Source organism: Arthroderma uncinatum (genome assembly GCF_011692745.1).
Source record: "Arthroderma uncinatum strain CBS 119779 chromosome Unknown scaffold4, whole genome shotgun sequence".
In the NCBI taxonomy this organism is placed as follows: Eukaryota; Fungi; Ascomycota; class Eurotiomycetes; order Onygenales; family Arthrodermataceae; genus Arthroderma; species Arthroderma uncinatum.
In genome coordinates, this window is record NW_022983866.1 from 3,228,783 (window position 1) to 3,245,568 (window position 16,786).

A 16,786-nucleotide genomic window follows, 5' to 3' on the forward strand; every position below is an offset into this window, starting at 1 on the left:
GGGAGACGTAATACGGATATGACAAACGAGGTCTTCGGCCTGCCACTGGCAAAGCGCCAGAAAGTCGTTGCCGAGAAATCCAGCCAGTCCAGCGCGCCAGAGGGATCGCGCATCTTCACCCCGTTCCGAGTAAGCTCCCCAGTTCGTGTACAATGGCATAGATACTGATTCTACGGTTAGACACTGGGTCTCGTCTCGTCTACGTCCGTCCCATTTACTTCCATCCCGCTGGGCAAGACTACGTTCCAGATTACCACCTCCGTCGGCCAGTCTCTGCAGACCTATGACTTGCGACGGGGCCTCAGTCTCGTCTTCTTGACCAGACCGCAGACTCCGGCACTAATCACGGCGACATGTGCATGGAAAGATCGGGTGTTTGCTGCGTGGGGCGGCCAGTCACCAAGCCAGCAGCGCGGCGTCTGGGTGTTTAAGCGTGGGAAGAAGCTAGCTGAGCTCGAGATGCCTGCCACCACCACCAGCGCAGAGCCGGTTGAGCAATTGGTCATTTTTGGATCGTGGATCGTCGGGTGCTGTGGCAGCAGTATCCTCGTCTGGAAATCGGCGGATTACTCGCACTACACCACCCTCACTCCGCCGTCGGCGAAGACGTCGACCAAGCTCCTCACGAGCACCCTGTGCACCATGCCCACCTATCTCAACAAGATCTTCGTTGGCCGAGCAGACGGCTGTGTCGACATCTGGAACGTCTCTACGGGGAAACTGGTCTACTCTATCCTCCCCACCGTCCCAGACGCAGGCGCCGTGAGCGCACTACAGCCGGCACCTGCCCTGTCTCTTTTGGCCATCGCGTATACCTCTGGGGCACTCACGATCCACAACATCCAGACGGACAGGCCTGTGCTCCTACTGAGAAAGCCGGGCCCCAATACCACACCGATCACCACCATCTCATTCCGCACGGACGGGATTGGGGCTGGCGAGGATGGACGGAAGGATGGTGTGATGGCCACTGCTGGTACGGGCAGCGGAGATATTGTCATGTGGGATTTGAACAATGGCGGCCGTGTGACCGGCATACTAAGGAATGCGCACGAACCGTCCGGGGAAGACAAGGGTGCGCAAATAAATAAGATCGAGTTTCTGGCAGGCCAGCCAGTTATGGTCTCGACGGGGTCAGACAATGCGCTGCGCACCTGGATATTCGACGAGACTCCGTTCTCTCCTACGCCGCGGCCGCTACATGCGCGGTCCGGCCACTCCGCGCCAATCACGAAAGTCATGTTCGTACCCTCTGGCTCCGATGGGTCTGAAACCATAGGCAAGTGGCTGTTGAGTGCTGGCCAGGACCGTAGCTTGTTTGGCCTGAGCCTGCGTAAGGACTCTCAGAATTCGGAGCTCTCGCAGGGGAAGGTCAAGAGCAAGGCAAAGAAGACAGGCGCATCGAGCACTCCGTCTGGTCAGCAGACGATGCGGTATGAAGAATTGAAGGCTCCCGAGATAACTTGTTTGGCTTGTTCATTGAACCGAGATGGTGGGATGGGCACAGCTGTTGGAGGGCCTGTCTGGGCGAATGCAAAAGCGGCAAGCGCCGAGAATACAAATATAACAGGCTGGGAGAGTATAGTTACCGGGCATAAGGGGGATAAGTTTGCACGCACCTGGGTTTGGGGCAAGAAAAAGGCCGGGCGGTGGGCGCTGGAGACGGGTGATGGCACGGAGGTGAAGGTATGCACACACTTCACAAGTCTCTATCCTGTTTCATATCCGCTAACACATCCATAGAGCGTCGCCATTTCACAGTGTGGGACGTTTGCGCTGGTTGGCTCTGACGGAGGCTCTCTGGTCATGTATAACCTACAATCTGGCATTCGTCGCCAGACCTTCCCGCCACGGTTGACTCCCGCCCAAGCGAAGAAAGCAAAACTACAGCAACTTGTCGCCACGGAAGATGATCAACCTGAGATGAAGAAATCCACAAAACATTCCAAGGCGGTTACAGGAATTGTTGTCGACAGTTTAAATACCACCGTGGTCAGCTGTGGCCTCGATGGGAAAGTCAAGGTACGTACCTGCGTGGAGCTAATTTATATGAATAATGTCGATTCTAACTTGTCTAGTTCTGGAGCCTACTCACCGGCCAACTTCTGGACGAGCTGGACTGGAATCCCATGTGCGCCATAACAGGCCTCCGCTTCAGCAGCACCAGTGACCTTCTTGCCCTGAGCTGCGACGACCTGTCCATACGTGTCATCGATATCCAAACCAAAAAACTAGTCCGTGAGCTCTGGGGCTGCGTTGGCCAGGTTAACGATTTCACCATCTCGAATGATGGACGCTGGATCGTTGCCGCGTCTATGGACTCGGTGATTCGTGTCTGGGATTTACCCACCGGCCACCTGATCGATGCATTCCGGCTGAAGAATACCTGTGTTGCACTGACGTTTTCGAGCACGGGCGAGTTTCTCGCCACTGCCCACGCGGATGGGGTAGGAATCAATATCTGGAACAACAAGAGCCTGTTCATGCATGTTCCGACCAGACATATCGATGAAGATGCGATTGCGGTGGTTGCTGCTCCAACCGCATCTGGAGAAGGCGGCGTTGCTATGATTGAAGCCGCCTTTGGTGACGATGTGACGGCGGATGACCAGGAGGCGCCAATCCTTACCCCTGATCAGCTTAGCCATAACATGATGACCCTGAGCATGACCCCAAAGACAAGGTGGCAAACTCTTCTACATCTAGACACCATTAAGGTAAGAGCCCTCCCCCCCGGCGACGTTGCTGTGTTGCCCCTTATTAACAATCGTAGCAACGAAACAAACCCAAGGAAGCTCCGAAGAAGCCGAAGAAGGCTCCGTTCTTCCTCCCGTCGATCGAATCGAACCCTACATCTGAATCAGCGAGCCTGGATAAAGCCATCGCCGACGATGACGACGAGAAGAAGATCTCGCAAGCCGAACGAAGCCGGATCGCGCGGATACAGCGCGTGAATAGCTCTGGCGGACAGTCATCGCAGTTCACAACCTTACTCCATTCCTGCGGGCGGTCGTCCGACTTCGTCCCGTTCATCGAGTACCTGAAACTGCTCTCCCCGGCGAAGACCGACCTGGAGATACGCTCCCTCGACCCAAGGAACCGCGATGACCAGGAGAACGAGCTGGCTCTCTTCGTCCGCGCGCTGACGGAGCGGCTGAGGCAGAAACGAGACTTTGAGCTGGTGAACACGTGGATGGCCGTCTTCCTGCGTGTCCACGACGACGCCGTCGAGGCTGCCGTTGGGCCTGAAGCGAATGATGGCGAGGGAGGCATGTTTGGCACCAGTGTGGCGCTGCAGCAGGCCCTGGGCGAATGGAAGGCTGAGCAGGAGAGCGAGGCCAAGCGGCTGGCTGATCTGGTCAGCTATTGTCGCGGTATCGTGGGCTTCTTGCGGTCCGCACGGTAGCACCTGGACATACACTTCCTTTACTTCTTTACTTCCCTTTTCTTGCCCTGATATCTCTTTCTTGCCTGATATCTTGATATCTCTTTCTTATATCGATGTGTATACACGCGATGACTAAGCATGCGGCTACTGCCAAGAGTTTCGAAAGTAAGATTAGCATTACGTAATAACATCAGCTTCCTTGAACTTCTTCCTGTGTTTTTGGCAGCCGCAAGTTGATCAGGCTGCGTAAATCTCCGAGACAACTCCCGGAGCTGTTGGATGCTCTCTCGACTCGCCGACGACTGCCTGGATATATCTGCGTGAGCTTCTTTGCGTCTCTCCCTTTTATCCTGTGACGGCTTCGATCTTGGCCGGATAGTTCACTTATCGATATCGCATACAACACGTCACACCAAGCACAATAACCACCACAACAACCACCACAACCACAGCTATGCGTTGGTTTGCATGGCTCATCATCATCATCCTGCTCGCCCTCCTCGCCTACGCCGGCTGGATTGTCTACTCTCAGATACGCGCCCGACGAGCCGGCCTTCCGCCGCCGCCATGGAAGTCATACATACCATTCATGTCCACTCCGGCATCGACGTTCGGGGACAGCAATTACCCTACTCCTCGAAGCGGTGGGATCGCAGGCTGGTTTAAAGACAGAATTGCAGCTTTGCGCAATAAAAGGACGCATCAGGGAGCGTACGAGGACCATCTCGAGCCAAGAGCCTATCGAGGCGCCGGCGGACCTCTCTCCGAACATGATGAGCCGTGGGACGCACGCATGGGTGCTGCTGAACGAGACGGCGGCTTCGGGCCACCTGGATACTACGAGGAGCAAGAGCTGGATTTCGCGTCCAGAGGTGGAGCTGCCGGGGCCGGTGCAGGATACGATCGAGAGACACATGCGTATGGTGGAGCTGCTGCCGCTGCTGGGGAGGATAGAGGGAGAAGCCGGAGTCGAGACCCGTCGCCCCTAAAGTCGGGACATGCAGACGATCCGGAGAACCCATTCGGTGACCATGCGGAGGGTAGCAACTTGAGGAGCATCAGTCCACGACCGGAACCGAATACCAGAGGCCCAGCAGCTAGCGAGAACCCGTCTTCTGCAAGGAAAGGCGCCTTCAGAGAGTCGTTATGATCCGTCTCGCGTGAATGGCTAATTTTCTTCTTTTCATTATCAACGATATCCCTTCCCCTATGTATATAACCTTCTCCTCTTCTTTTTGTCTTTTTTTTTTTCGAATTCGAACCCCTATGGAGCTAAATTATGCGTATAACGATAGTACTACTTGGAGAAATGCGACTGGAACTAGGCCGGACTTGTTCTTTATCAACCACCTGCGCCACTGTCTCTATTTGTATAAAGTATGGGGTATAGCGCCACTGTCTCTAGTTCTAAGGAATGGGTCTAGTTGTATAAAGTATAGGGTCTAGTTGTAAGGAATAGGGTATAGACGAAGATTATAATATCATAATACCTAAACGCTAAGTAAAGACAAGAACGGCAGATGCAGACTGCACAACTTTTCAACTCTCCTGCTCCTCGGCCAGCGGTTTCCTCCCCGTTACGACATAGAACCTGATGTAGGCATGCACACTGCGGTCCTGTATACTCTTTCGCACGTTGACGAGAAAGACCTCGATCTCCTCTGTCGACCATCCCATGCCGAAGAACGGCTTATACGACCACCCCGACAGCGCGTCCAGCCAGTTCCTCTCGTTCCAGGCGCCAATAACCTTCATACGCTCGTCCCTCGGCCATGTGTTCATGGGCACCTTGAAGATGTGTTCCTTGATGTCGACGAAGCCCACCGCTCTCATGCACTGTGCAAGTTGGTGTGCGATCCGAAACTGCCTGGGCGGATCCGAGGCGAGACCCGAGTGGATGCTCAGGTTTAGCCAGTCGTGCAGAGCGTATTCGCTGAAGCCGTCTCGTTTTCCCATCGGCAGCGAGCCGTCATCGCAGCCCAGCCGCGGGTCTACCTCGTGGCATTCGAGATAGCCGCCCGGCTTGGTGTACCTGAAGGCCTTGCGCGCCAAGTCTTCAAACGACGGTAGGGATCCCGTCAGGTGTGCAGCGCGAATGAAATCGAAGTGATTGTCGTTCCACAGCCAATCCTCCTCCCTGGCATCATCGATCAGGAAATCGACATTCGGGGGAACGGCCGTTGGCTGGACAGGGGAGAGATCCGTGCCGATGATCCTGGCGTTCGGGAAGACGGACGCTGCAGAGAGTAAATAAAGGCCGAACAGTAATATATAGAGAAAAAGACATACGTACCCGCCTCTATCGGCCATATCCCCGAGCCAGTGCCGATGTCGAGCAGTCTCTCTGGATCCTGGAGCGGCGCGATGAGTAGTCGTCCCTCGAGCACCATGGTGTACAGATGGTGCTGCAGGTCCAACCGGTCCAGCTCCGGCTCGTCGTTTGGATATACGTATGCTAGCCACAGAACTTAGACCGAGTCTCTCCATTTTGTCAATCTGAGTGTGTCAATCTGAGCGCGTACCACCCTCATGATACCGGTGATATCGTCTTCCATGTTCGATGGGATAGTTGGTCACCGGCGAAGTCAACGAATGCGTGTCGCTGCGTAAACTGTTGGCATCACTCCGACCACGACGGGAGGGCACTTACTCGAGATGGCTGTCACACTGGAAAGGACGTTAGCAGGTAGAAGTAGCAGAAGGATATAAAGCGGGATAGAGAAGAAGACTCACGTCGGTGTCGGCGTCCATCGCCTCTGCCGGTACGTAGATAGACATCTAAAGCCGCGCTGTGGATGGTGAGACATGTACGCAGTCGCACTAAAGCTGGACTAAAGCTGGACCCGAGGGGAAAACAGCATCTACTTATATTCCGTGGGCTTGGGGGACGCGATCGGCCGGGCAGGGTTCCTTTTGGCGGACAGCCTTTTGGATGTGAGCAGACGGTCTGATCAACGATAGCATTCGTTGTTAAGGCCTTAGCGGATAACCTTGGAGTGGCAGCTCTGGTATCTCGCCCGTGCAAACATGGGCTAACTGGTACTTTGCTGGCAGGCGTCCAGTCAGCGCTCTCCTCGGCGGCAATGGAGAGGAATAAGGGCGCAGACGGAAAAAGAAAGGAAAAGCATGCTGGACCAGCTGTCGAAATCGGTCAATTAAGCTTGCCTGATCCCTACTGTCGGGCAGTTAGGGGAATTGGCAGCGCCATAGCCTGATACTACGAGTATTACATGTCTGAGATACAGATAGTGAGGTACTCCATACATCTACATTGATAGTGAGATAGAGAGATATATAGAAGTTGAGATAGTGAGATAGAGAGTTGAGATAGTTGTATAGGAGATACTACCCCTGATCCGGCTGGACTCCGAGAACCTTGACCTCGCTGTCGGTGCAAACCTTTTACCAAGCCTGGTTAGGTTGTAGCATCGTTTCAGGGGTTCATTGGCTGATATCCTGTCCGCACCGCCAGATGGCTGCCAATAGAGCGTCTGGCTGTGTAGGATTCCGAGAGTCTTAAGCTGAAGAAACTACAAGTCTCCGCATTTACAGCCAATAGAAGATATTTGGATATGTCCAGGTCTTAGGGTAGATAGAACTCTCAGATTGAACAGCTAGCTAGCTACAGAGTACGTATAATAAACAGGCAGACCATCAAAAGCTTGTGCACTCCACACTGATCAAGACTCAGGTTGAATCCGCGCAAGATGGACCCTTTCGTCCTTTTCAGCGGCCGCCCATTCCTGCTCTATGATCTGCCTATGCTGCGGGCTGCGGACTTTCATGGACGCCTTCAAGGCCGCAGGGCCGGAGACAAGCTCGTGTACCATATTCCACGGGTCGATTTCCACCTTCCTCCCATTCTCGTAGGCGTGGGAGATGTCAAAGGACCAGAGAACCTGAGCGGTTACAATCAGCAGGGAGTTCCGAGCAAGGTACTGTCCCGGACACATCCTCCGTCCAAAGCCAAACGCCGCCGCCGGCAAACTGGCCTTCTCCAGCCATCTTTCCGGCCGGAACTCGTGTGGGTCTCCAAAGACATCAGAGTCCAGATCCACGCCCCAGTGCGTTGCAAACACGGCTGTGCCCTTTGGGATGCGGTAGCCCATGTACTCGTCGTCCTCCAGCGGTGCGTGAGGAAAGCCGAGCGGCGTCACGGGCCTCCACCGCAGTGCTTCCTTGACGAGTGCGTTGATATAAGGTAGGTTGGGCATGTCTTCAAAGGTTGGCAGTCGGTTTGGTCCGACGACGGTGTCCAGCTCCTTTTGGGCACGAGCGGCAACCGAAGGGAAGAGCACCATCGCCATCACGAATACTTCCAGCACCGTAGATGTCGTATCAGTCGAGGCCTCGATGAGGAAGCCGATAGCGTAAGACAGCTGTCTCGAGTCCAGTTCGCCCGCAGCATTCCTCTTTATCGCCTCTTTCGCCCAGTTCCACGATTCGGCCTTTTCGCCGGCCATCATGGATCGCGCAAAGAAGGAGTTGACCCTCTCGAAATAGACGTCGCCCGTCTTCTTCCACGGCGCCAGGCATCGTGGAAGGTGGTTCAAAAACGGATAGGCTTCAAGCATCGACCCGAGGAAACTCTGAACGGTGGTTGCGAGCATCCTGGTGAGTTCGTCGGCTTCCTGAATCTCGGGCTCGCCGGAGTGTCTCAAACGCTTGCCATAGGCCAAGGTAAACGTCACGCTGAGCGCAAAACGGTGGAAAGACGGCACGAAGCCATTATTATCCAGGATTTCGTTGAGGAGCTGTCTGCTTTCCACTTCCTGTATTGGACGGTACTTTTGGGATATTTGAGGGTTCAGCACGGCTGTCTGTATGCTACGATGAACCTTCCAAGTATCGCCGTACGGCAGCAAGGCCGTGCTGTATCCTTTGCTCAAACAGTCCCCAGCACAGATCATATGGGGTCGGGAACTGTAGATCTCGCCTCGTTTGTTCAGGAGGTCTCGGACGGCTTTGTGAGTGCCTAGTAAGATGATCGTCTTCTGACCGTACCTTAGGCTCATTATTGGGCCGTATACTTTGTGCCATTCTCGGTATCGCGTCCATGGGTTCTTCATAGGCGTCTGGTGCATATTGCCGATTAACGGCAGCTGGTAAGGGCCTGGGGGCAACGGCATCCCCCCTTTTCTCAAACGGTAGAGCGCGGAGATGGCACACAACAAGGTTAATGCAAGTAACAGAGGCACGCCCAACCCATCAACGGGTCCGTGGCGTGCCGAATCGATGTCAGGAAGGGGGATATCCATGTTGAGCTCTTATGGCTGATGTCTCTGGTGATCAAAGCAGCATCTACTCCAGGGAACTATGTCGATGGGGCTCCCTGGTTGTATGGTGGCTGCCTCCGCCTCCTTTATAGACGATCAGGCTGACCTTGACTGGTCCAGGAGGGGGATATCATTTGCATTGATGCCTCGGATGAGATGTTCCATTCTTTTGCCAGTTGAAGCCCAAACCATGACAGTCGAAGGGGGGGGGGGAAGGCCCCGAGTACCATGCATGGTAAGAAAGCAAACGATGTCCGTCAAGCAAGAAATTCCGGCACTTGCTTTTTCATTTCTGTATCATCTGCCTGCAGACAACTTGACTGCGGTCCAGTTCTAGCAGCAGCAGTAGTTACGTGGCCTGTTATCATATGCCATGACCGCACGCTCAGCATCGTACTCTGTATATCCCATGCAAACAGAATGCTCTCGGAACCTTAACTAATGCTATCGACGGGGACTCGGTGATGGCTTTCTAGCGAGCTCTCATCCCTCGTCGCCTGCAGGACATCAAGGGACCATTCAGCACGCATTCCCAGAGTCTGTGCGGCAGAGGATGTTTGCTGAAGGTCTTTAGGCCGTTCTCGTTTTTCTCTTTTTTTGCTTTTTTTCTTTTTTCTATCTCGGTCAAACCTGGTGCGCGCAGCTTTGGGTTTAACAACCTCAGCGGAGCTGACTGCAGGAGTCAATTGGTATATCAACTGGCGAAGGGGCCCGCCTTTCTGGCTATACGAGTCGTGGGACGCTTTGCTGGCACTTCCATGCATATCAGGATGACATTTGTCCTCGGAGAGGCTTCCAATAGGGGAGGAGATCGACGGGGGGGTATTCGACGGATCGACGGCTGGCTGGAGAAGCCACCACCGTTTCAAGGATGTGGTGATGGGCTCCCGGTGCTTTGGCACCCGGTCCCCCTCTTCCTCTAACGCTCCGGGGTGCAGCTTGATTCGATTCACTTATCCTATTGGGGCGGTCGGGGCCACTGTGCTGGGTCTTGCAGGTCGCTAATATGCACTGGGCGGTTTGGCTTTTGTGGACGACATCGCCGTACAAGCCACAAAGGCCGGGAAGAAAAGGATAGAACAATTATCGACAAGGTACGGGCACTGCGCTTTACCACACGAACTCAAAATCAAAAAGACAAAACCGACTATAGGCTTTTCTAGGTTATCTAACTCATCCTATAGGGCTCTCATGATGGGCTTGCCCGATTGGACTGTTGTAATTCGTATCAATCCAACACACGAAAAGAAAAGACACCTAAATCACCTACGTAACCAACGAAGCCATCCATCATTAACACGCAGAAAGGAGAAAACACAAAAAGAGAAGGGCATTGGTTATATGGAAAGCTAGACTCCATTTCCATTGGTCGTATGCTGCGGTTTCCCGCTTACCGCTTCCAAACGATGTCGGACGGACTGTAAGTAATAACGACCACAATTCAAATGCCACGCCGTATATCCTTGCTTGAAACTCGCCCAAAGCGTTGCAGCTAGCATTGTATCGAGAAACTCTCGTGTCGGGGTGGTTCCTCCATTTCCTGCAAGGTCTGCAGAACCGACGATAAAGGCTCGGTCCAAAGAATGGATGTTATTGAGACACTTCTCGTATGTATCGCATAGCGTGTCTCTGACAGTCCAAAGACTTCCATCGCCACGGAAGCGAGATGGACATCTCATTGCACGCCTCGTCCTGGTGGTGAGGGAGACGTAGTTCGACAGGTCACCCTTCAATACTTCCTTTGGGAAGGAAAGAATATCGTTGATGAAATTGATGGTGGCGATCACAACTGGCACATAAGGCAGCCAGAGGCGATAAGGAACTTCGATCCCGCGCGTGGGTTTGAAGATGGCCACCGCATAGGGCCAGGGAGCACCGGTGATTCCCCGAATGTAGGATGGAAACCCTTCGACAAGACATGGGTCGCTAGCAATATTCTCCTTCCCGTTTGATCTCGGGGAGAAGTAGGAAAGGCGGCTTTCCAGACACCATCCGTCAATATAGTTTGCCCATCCGGTAGCTCCCAGGGTCCCGATGAGAGGGTCTTGAGCCCCGTAGAGCTCCGTGAAATCCTTGATCATATCCACGAACATACCGCACCATTCGTGCCCGGGAGGGAGACCCTGCCATATGCGGCATTGCAAATATGGTAGCTCTTCCCGAGCAGCTGGCGGCAAGAAAAAATCATCTGCACTCAGGGCTAAAGTCGTTCCCTGGGCCATGCACAGCCTGAGCTCGTGAGATGCAAATGGATAGTAATACTCCGAAACGGTGACGCCTTGCTCGAGAATCGGCTCTAGAGAGTTGATGTCATGTCCCGTGGCACTTGTAAGTTCTGCTTCAGCCCACTCCCAGAGTCGGGCTCTCAGCAGGGTATCCTTCTCTTGGTTTATATGGATATAGCCGGCAGCTTTGAGGAAGTGGTAGATAGCATCATTCATGACTTCCATAATCTCTCGCTTCTCTGCGTCATCAAGCCCGTCGACATCATGGTAATCGAGACAGGAATACTTCTCGTCCGAGAAGAGGGTGAACATATCCATATCCATACCCATCGCGTCAAAAATTGCTCAATGGTTCCCGGTTGAGCGTGGAAGAAGCTGTAAAAGACGTTGGAATTTGAATTGAATTGTTTCCGAGTTGAAGCCTTTCTATCCTTTATATATATTGATAGAGACAGGATGCCGGTTACAACAAGCAATGTTTGCTCTGGGTAGCCAAGGGAGGCATGGTGTCCAACGGATCATTCGCGAGGATCAGAATGGGGCACTTGTACGGACACGTAGGTTATCTGCAGACTTTCCTATAGGCATAGCATAGTCCGCCCAATCATCTGTGCTGGGATCGTATCGATGGCGTTGCCATATATGCAAGGCAAGAATGAGTAACGGTGGAGTGCCCCCCCGGTTGAGAATACCGGCGAGTTGGCAGACCGGCTAAACAGAAGCATCACTTTCGCGGTTCATGCTCGTTTTCAAGGTGTCCAACGACGACCATCTTTCCTTCACTGACGCATTCCTACTATAAAGGAGATTTGCGAATCTGTCCCAGAAAACACAGTTCGATCCCGTATAGTTACGGGCCGCTCCTCTTCTCCGCGCTCTTGTCTGGCGGGTGGGACGTCAGACAAACGCTAAAGAGGGAGATCTGGCTAGCGTACTGACTCAATCAGGAGAATGAAGATATATTTAACGGGCTCACGGCCCTCCGGGTCAAGGTTTCGTTAACAGTCCAATCGTTGCGGTGAAGTTATTTAGTAGCCAGCACCGACAACAATGTGACGCCGCGTGGGAGAACGGCGGAATTAGGGTGGAGGGTCCTTGGAATCTTTTGAGCCCACTACCCCGCCCTTGGTGGCCTTATTTCAGCTGTGAGCTGGAGTTTCTGGATGGTAGTAACCCGGTCATCGGTATCCGCGAGGGCAAAATTGTATAAACAAGGTCAGATTGCAGATTATGACGTCTCCGCAGCAGCATTATGGATATCGACGTCGGCGACCCCATCGAATATGATCGGCTCCTCGTTCCACAAAAACTGACGGATGGATTCAAGTTAGCTGCGGCGACTGTTCAAGGATTGCTTCTAAAAGCAATAACTATCTTAACGAAAGCAAAAGTTTCTGCGGTTGAAAAAAGTATGTAGAGCGGAACAGTATATCTCCATCAGATATATACAGCTTGGCGGTTGTTTCTTTTTCACCGAATAGCCTTGCTTCGCCTCGACAGTCGAAAGGTTAGCGACTATTGGTAAGGATGTTGTTATATGCAGCGTGTTGTGTCCATCGAGTGGTTGTTTGGTGGTGGTCGTTTAGTGGTGAGAGATATATGATTATGTAATCAGGACAGCCACAAGCTTGTCTCGTCTGATTTTGTAGCCTTCGACGGTTATGCTCGAGCATGAGAATCCTTAGAGATGGGTATTCCGCGTCTGAAAGGACACCTTTTACGGTATGAAGAAACTGTCTGGCTGGGGGATTCGACTCCCAATAATGGAGAGAATACCAGAAAAATCACATCCGTGGTAATCGATGGCCCTGCTCTCGTCTACCATGCCTACTACAGTGTGTTGGCGACTATGGAACAGCATCTCAATCCGTTTTCCGCGCAACCTTCTAGCGACGAAGTAAGCACCGGAGTAATGAAGATTTTACTCCATCTGCGGAATATTGGTGTCACGGTGTATGTTAAGCCGTCTATCTAACGGGTATGCATCTATATATACCTTGTCTGACATTATACAGAGAGAAAATCTACTTTGACGGGGCACTCCCGGAATCAAAGCGTGAGACACGCATAGAGAGAATGAGGAAACTGGCTTCGAAGCTCGAGCTGGCCTGTCTTGCTAAGGAACGCGGGTTTAAAAGTGGCACTGCTCAGCGGAGCCGGGCGAGGCCTGATACTGAGATATTCTTCAGCCGGCGTTCAATGAACCCGAAATTTTATGACCTACCCGACAACCCGCTTATGGTTGCTACGGTAGTAGAGGATCTGAAATACCGGTGGGACTGGGAGTCTATCAGGTTGTATAACCATGGCAGCATAGAAGGAGTTTCCAACCTTACAGAACGTCCGTGGGCGGATATAACAGAAGTTGTTCTCGGAGAGGCTGATATCTACTGTGCGGAGACTGCACGAGAACGTGGCTCCGCTGTGCTTACCGGGGACTCGGATCTTCTCGTACATGATCTAGGGCCCAGGGGTTCGGTGATATTCCTCGACTCAATCGAGAGATATGAAGTCTCGGGGACCAAGAATGGACTGCTACCCTTGGGTTTACGAGCGACTGAAATGTGTCCTTGCAAAATTGCCAAACAGCTGGGGGTGAAGAGCCTTCAGAGAGTGGGGTATGAACTGAAAAGGGATCCGTATATGAAATTATCCATGATCACAGAGCTGGCCAAGTCTGATGACGAGAAAAAAGAGACGAGCTCTTCGTACATCGCGTTTTTGAACGAGTATACATCTTGTGCTTACCGGGCGTCTGAAGAGGACAGCAAAGAGTTTCCTCTTCTTGATTCAAAAGTATCAGAACTGGTAGCTCAGTATTACCATCCCGGGTTTAGTCCAGATGGCGACGTGCTGTACTCTTATCTGCCAGTCATGATAGAGAAACACGGTCGGCGGTGCGCCTGGGCGGAAGCGACCGATATCAGGACCATCGCTTATTCTATATTCAATTTATCGTTCCTCGAAGGGAAGAGGAGGGTTACAGTCCGCGAGCATTCGCGGAGAGGGGAGAGAATAGCTTCAACGTCCGTCTCCCTGTTGAGCGAAGAAGACCTTGCACCGCTAGCTGAAGATTTACTTGAGCAGTTAAACTCGCTCCTATCCTCAGTAAAAGGTACAAGCATATACTGCTGGGTATTATTTGCGCTGCTACGAATTTATTCAGATCAAGAGCTCTCCTCCATTCCTAAACATCGTGCAATGAAGAACTTCTTCAAAGTGGGTTATGCTGGAGAGATGTTGAAATGGGACGACATTCACCTGCGAGCGCAAATATTATGTACCCTCTACTCCCTGAGAATGCTAAAACAGTTTTTGCAAGTTTCGTCGCTCAGTGGCGGCGCAAGGGTGCAGCGTCTACGGAAGCAGCTTCTCGATGTGTTATCTGAATTACCTCCTTTGAGGATATTGTCTGATGCTGGGATCGGCTTCAGCGGTACTATAGAGAGCCATGACAAGGACATAAGTCATATTATCAATGTTATGTTTGAGCGACTAGGAGGAGACCAACATCAGGAAAAGAACGATAGGGTACAACCTGAAGACGACGGACAACCATATCTGTCAAACAATAAGAAGAGAAAGAGGGAAAAGAAAGGGCTCAATCTCCCACCCGCAGCCCGCCAGCGACCAATACCTAGCAGGAACATGTATGATATTCTACAAGAGGAGTAAAAAGGAAGGAGGTTTGACTCTACCTAGAGCTACCAAGATAAAACAACAAATCGTAATTAAATAAACCCTCAAATTGGTGTATATATATAGAAAATGACGAAAAATAAGCCAAGTCGATCCCAAATGCGTTATTCGTTCGTTGTCCGTATGCATCATTCATTTTGATATCCTTGACATCCAACAACCTATGCTCCTAGCAAGGCCATGGGAATTACTAGTCATCAGGGTAGATCACTGGAATATATATTAGGGGCATTTCTACCTGCCGCTGCTGCTGTCCGACGGTCTGGCCTGCAGGCTGATATGATACCGGGGACGGAAGTGGATGTGTATCTCTCTGGCTGGACGTGCGATGATCCTCCATGACTTCAGCGTCGCCAACGTCAGGATTCATGTCAAGGTCAAGTGAATGCTGCAGTTGCCTAGCTATAGCTTCATCTTGCACTTCCTGGCGACGTCTCATATCAACTTCTTCCTGGTAAAGGATTGGACGCCGCACACCAGCTTCAGCGTCGACTTGCCTCCCATTACCAAAAACATCTGGGAGCTGTGGCGCATCGCTGTAATTGAACCATGGGCAGTCACAAGTCTTCCACTTAGAGCCACAAACAATACAGAATTGCGCTGTGCATCGGCAGGTTATATGATTGCAACCTTCCTTCAGCTCTACCATGGCAGAGCAATTGAAGCAGCGCTGCCATCCTTCCCTCTCGGCCACTTCCGCGAACTTGATTGAGGCTTCATCCTTGGGGCAGTCCTTATTTTTGTGCCATTTCCCATTGCACATACAACAGACTTTCGTTTTGCAGCGGCCACATATTCCATATCTACGGCCACCTGCTGCACTAGAGCCCGTATCTGTAAATATGCTATCAGGGGTTATCCACCTTCCGCAACCTTTAGAAGGACAGTATATTCGATTCTTTGTAGTGTACTCCCGGTATTTTTTGTTCCACTTTAGCTTGAACTTGTAGTCGAATAATTTCTCAACATGCCTCAGGGGTATATGGTCAGATGTGCAACACCGGGGTGGCATATGCTGAGGGTCAGTAATAGACAAAGTAAATATCCGCTTCAAGCAGCTGTGGCACAACCGATGCGAGCATGCAAGCTTGGCTGATTTAGAGACAGGAATGTCATCAGACATGCACGTTAGGCAGGTAATGCTTTACGAATATTAGTCTCCATGATATAAAGTAGATTGACTAAATGAGCATGAACACACCGTTTTTCAGGTAATGGGGCGGGTATGCTGAACAACTTTTGTAATAATGTTTGTGGGCGGGCTTTTTTCCCGTCATTCACGGACTGCGATGGCTTCACCGTAGACTCTTTCCCCGGAGAATAATTTGATTGCGGAGATTCGGATATACGTGCTCTTTCTTTCTCTGCAGGTATAGAGGCCCGATGTGAATGGGCACCAGCTTGAAGGACTTGGGATGGCCTATAGATACACGGATAGTAGTTAGGGATGACAAGCTACACATGTTCATAACATAAACTCGGGATGCCTACCCTAAGGTATGACTTTGCCGTCGATGCTTTGTATTGGTCTCGACATCCGGATGCTGGCATGAAGTATTTTGGCTAGATCTGGTAGCGTGTGAGCTCCGTCGTACTGTAGGAGCCTTGAGCTGAGCTTCATATCCATGGTGACGATGTGATTTATGAGTTCTCAAAGACGACTCGTAGGTTCGCTTCTCTTTCTTCGACAACGTCCCCTCATGATCCCTTGACTCTAGTTCTGTATCTGTCTCTAGCTCCAGCCCTTTTTTTGATCGACGATGGGAGCGACGATGAGGATGGGAGGATGCCGAATTCTCCGCTCGTTGCATATTGACTCTGCAACTGAAAGGACGAGTCTCAAGGCGAACGGCTTGCTATGTATCTTTACCGATGTAGTATTGGTATTCCAACGACAGGGGCGTCTGTCATATATCGTATCTATGACGGCGCAGTGCTTGGTTGAAATGGTGAAATACGATCATAGCTAGAACGCCATTATGCGGCCAAGTATCACGGCAAGCCTGTGATTCTGGCCGGCTGATCCTATTGGTAAGGTTGATCGGTGGTTCTTCACCATGTTCGTTGGCAAGGTCTCTCGCCACCATTGAAGGATGTATATATGTATTGCTTGTCGTGATATTTAGTACTCCGTAAGGAAAAATGATTCCACGGCCAGCCCCTCTCTGAAGCTGGTAGCCTGACAACATTAGTTATAC

General features: G+C 51.7%; 6 protein-coding genes across 6 annotated transcripts; 3 read left to right on the top strand and 3 right to left on the bottom strand.

Annotated features, from left to right (window-relative positions):
* Nucleotides 1–18: 18 nt before the first annotated feature.
* GIQ15_06339 (U3 small nucleolar RNA-associated protein) lies at nucleotides 19–3,406 on the top strand (the record flags this gene model as incomplete). Its single annotated transcript, XM_033553756.1, has 5 exons — nucleotides 19–129; nucleotides 181–1,686; nucleotides 1,744–2,022; nucleotides 2,079–2,717; nucleotides 2,774–3,406. The coding sequence occupies 5 exons, from the start codon at nucleotides 19–21 to the stop codon at nucleotides 3,404–3,406; spliced, it is 3,168 nt and encodes a 1,055-aa protein (XP_033404900.1).
* A 436-nt stretch (nucleotides 3,407–3,842) lies between these two features.
* Nucleotides 3,843–4,538, top strand: GIQ15_06340 (uncharacterized protein; the record flags this gene model as incomplete). Its single annotated transcript, XM_033553757.1, has 1 exon — nucleotides 3,843–4,538. The coding sequence occupies one exon, from the start codon at nucleotides 3,843–3,845 to the stop codon at nucleotides 4,536–4,538; it is 696 nt and encodes a 231-aa protein (XP_033404901.1).
* Nucleotides 4,539–4,927: 389 nt separating this feature from the next.
* On the bottom strand, nucleotides 4,928–6,166 carry GIQ15_06341 (uncharacterized protein; the record flags this gene model as incomplete). The annotated part of the gene is made up of 5 exons (XM_033553758.1): nucleotides 4,928–5,625; nucleotides 5,682–5,843; nucleotides 5,911–5,990; nucleotides 6,039–6,055; nucleotides 6,122–6,166. The coding sequence occupies 5 exons, from the start codon at nucleotides 6,164–6,166 to the stop codon at nucleotides 4,928–4,930; spliced, it is 1,002 nt and encodes a 333-aa protein (XP_033404902.1).
* A 902-nt stretch (nucleotides 6,167–7,068) lies between these two features.
* GIQ15_06342 (uncharacterized protein) lies at nucleotides 7,069–8,646 on the bottom strand (the record flags this gene model as incomplete). Its single annotated transcript, XM_033553759.1, has 1 exon — nucleotides 7,069–8,646. One exon carries the CDS (start codon nucleotides 8,644–8,646, stop codon nucleotides 7,069–7,071), a length of 1,578 nt encoding a protein of 525 aa, XP_033404903.1.
* A 1,367-nt stretch (nucleotides 8,647–10,013) lies between these two features.
* Nucleotides 10,014–11,219, bottom strand: GIQ15_06343 (uncharacterized protein; the record flags this gene model as incomplete). Its single annotated transcript, XM_033553760.1, has 1 exon — nucleotides 10,014–11,219. The coding sequence occupies one exon, from the start codon at nucleotides 11,217–11,219 to the stop codon at nucleotides 10,014–10,016; it is 1,206 nt and encodes a 401-aa protein (XP_033404904.1).
* A 1,357-nt stretch (nucleotides 11,220–12,576) lies between these two features.
* GIQ15_06344 (uncharacterized protein) lies at nucleotides 12,577–14,564 on the top strand (the record flags this gene model as incomplete). Its single annotated transcript, XM_033553761.1, has 3 exons — nucleotides 12,577–12,842; nucleotides 12,905–14,004; nucleotides 14,056–14,564. The coding sequence occupies 3 exons, from the start codon at nucleotides 12,577–12,579 to the stop codon at nucleotides 14,562–14,564; spliced, it is 1,875 nt and encodes a 624-aa protein (XP_033404905.1).
* Nucleotides 14,565–16,786: the final 2,222 nt, after the last annotated feature.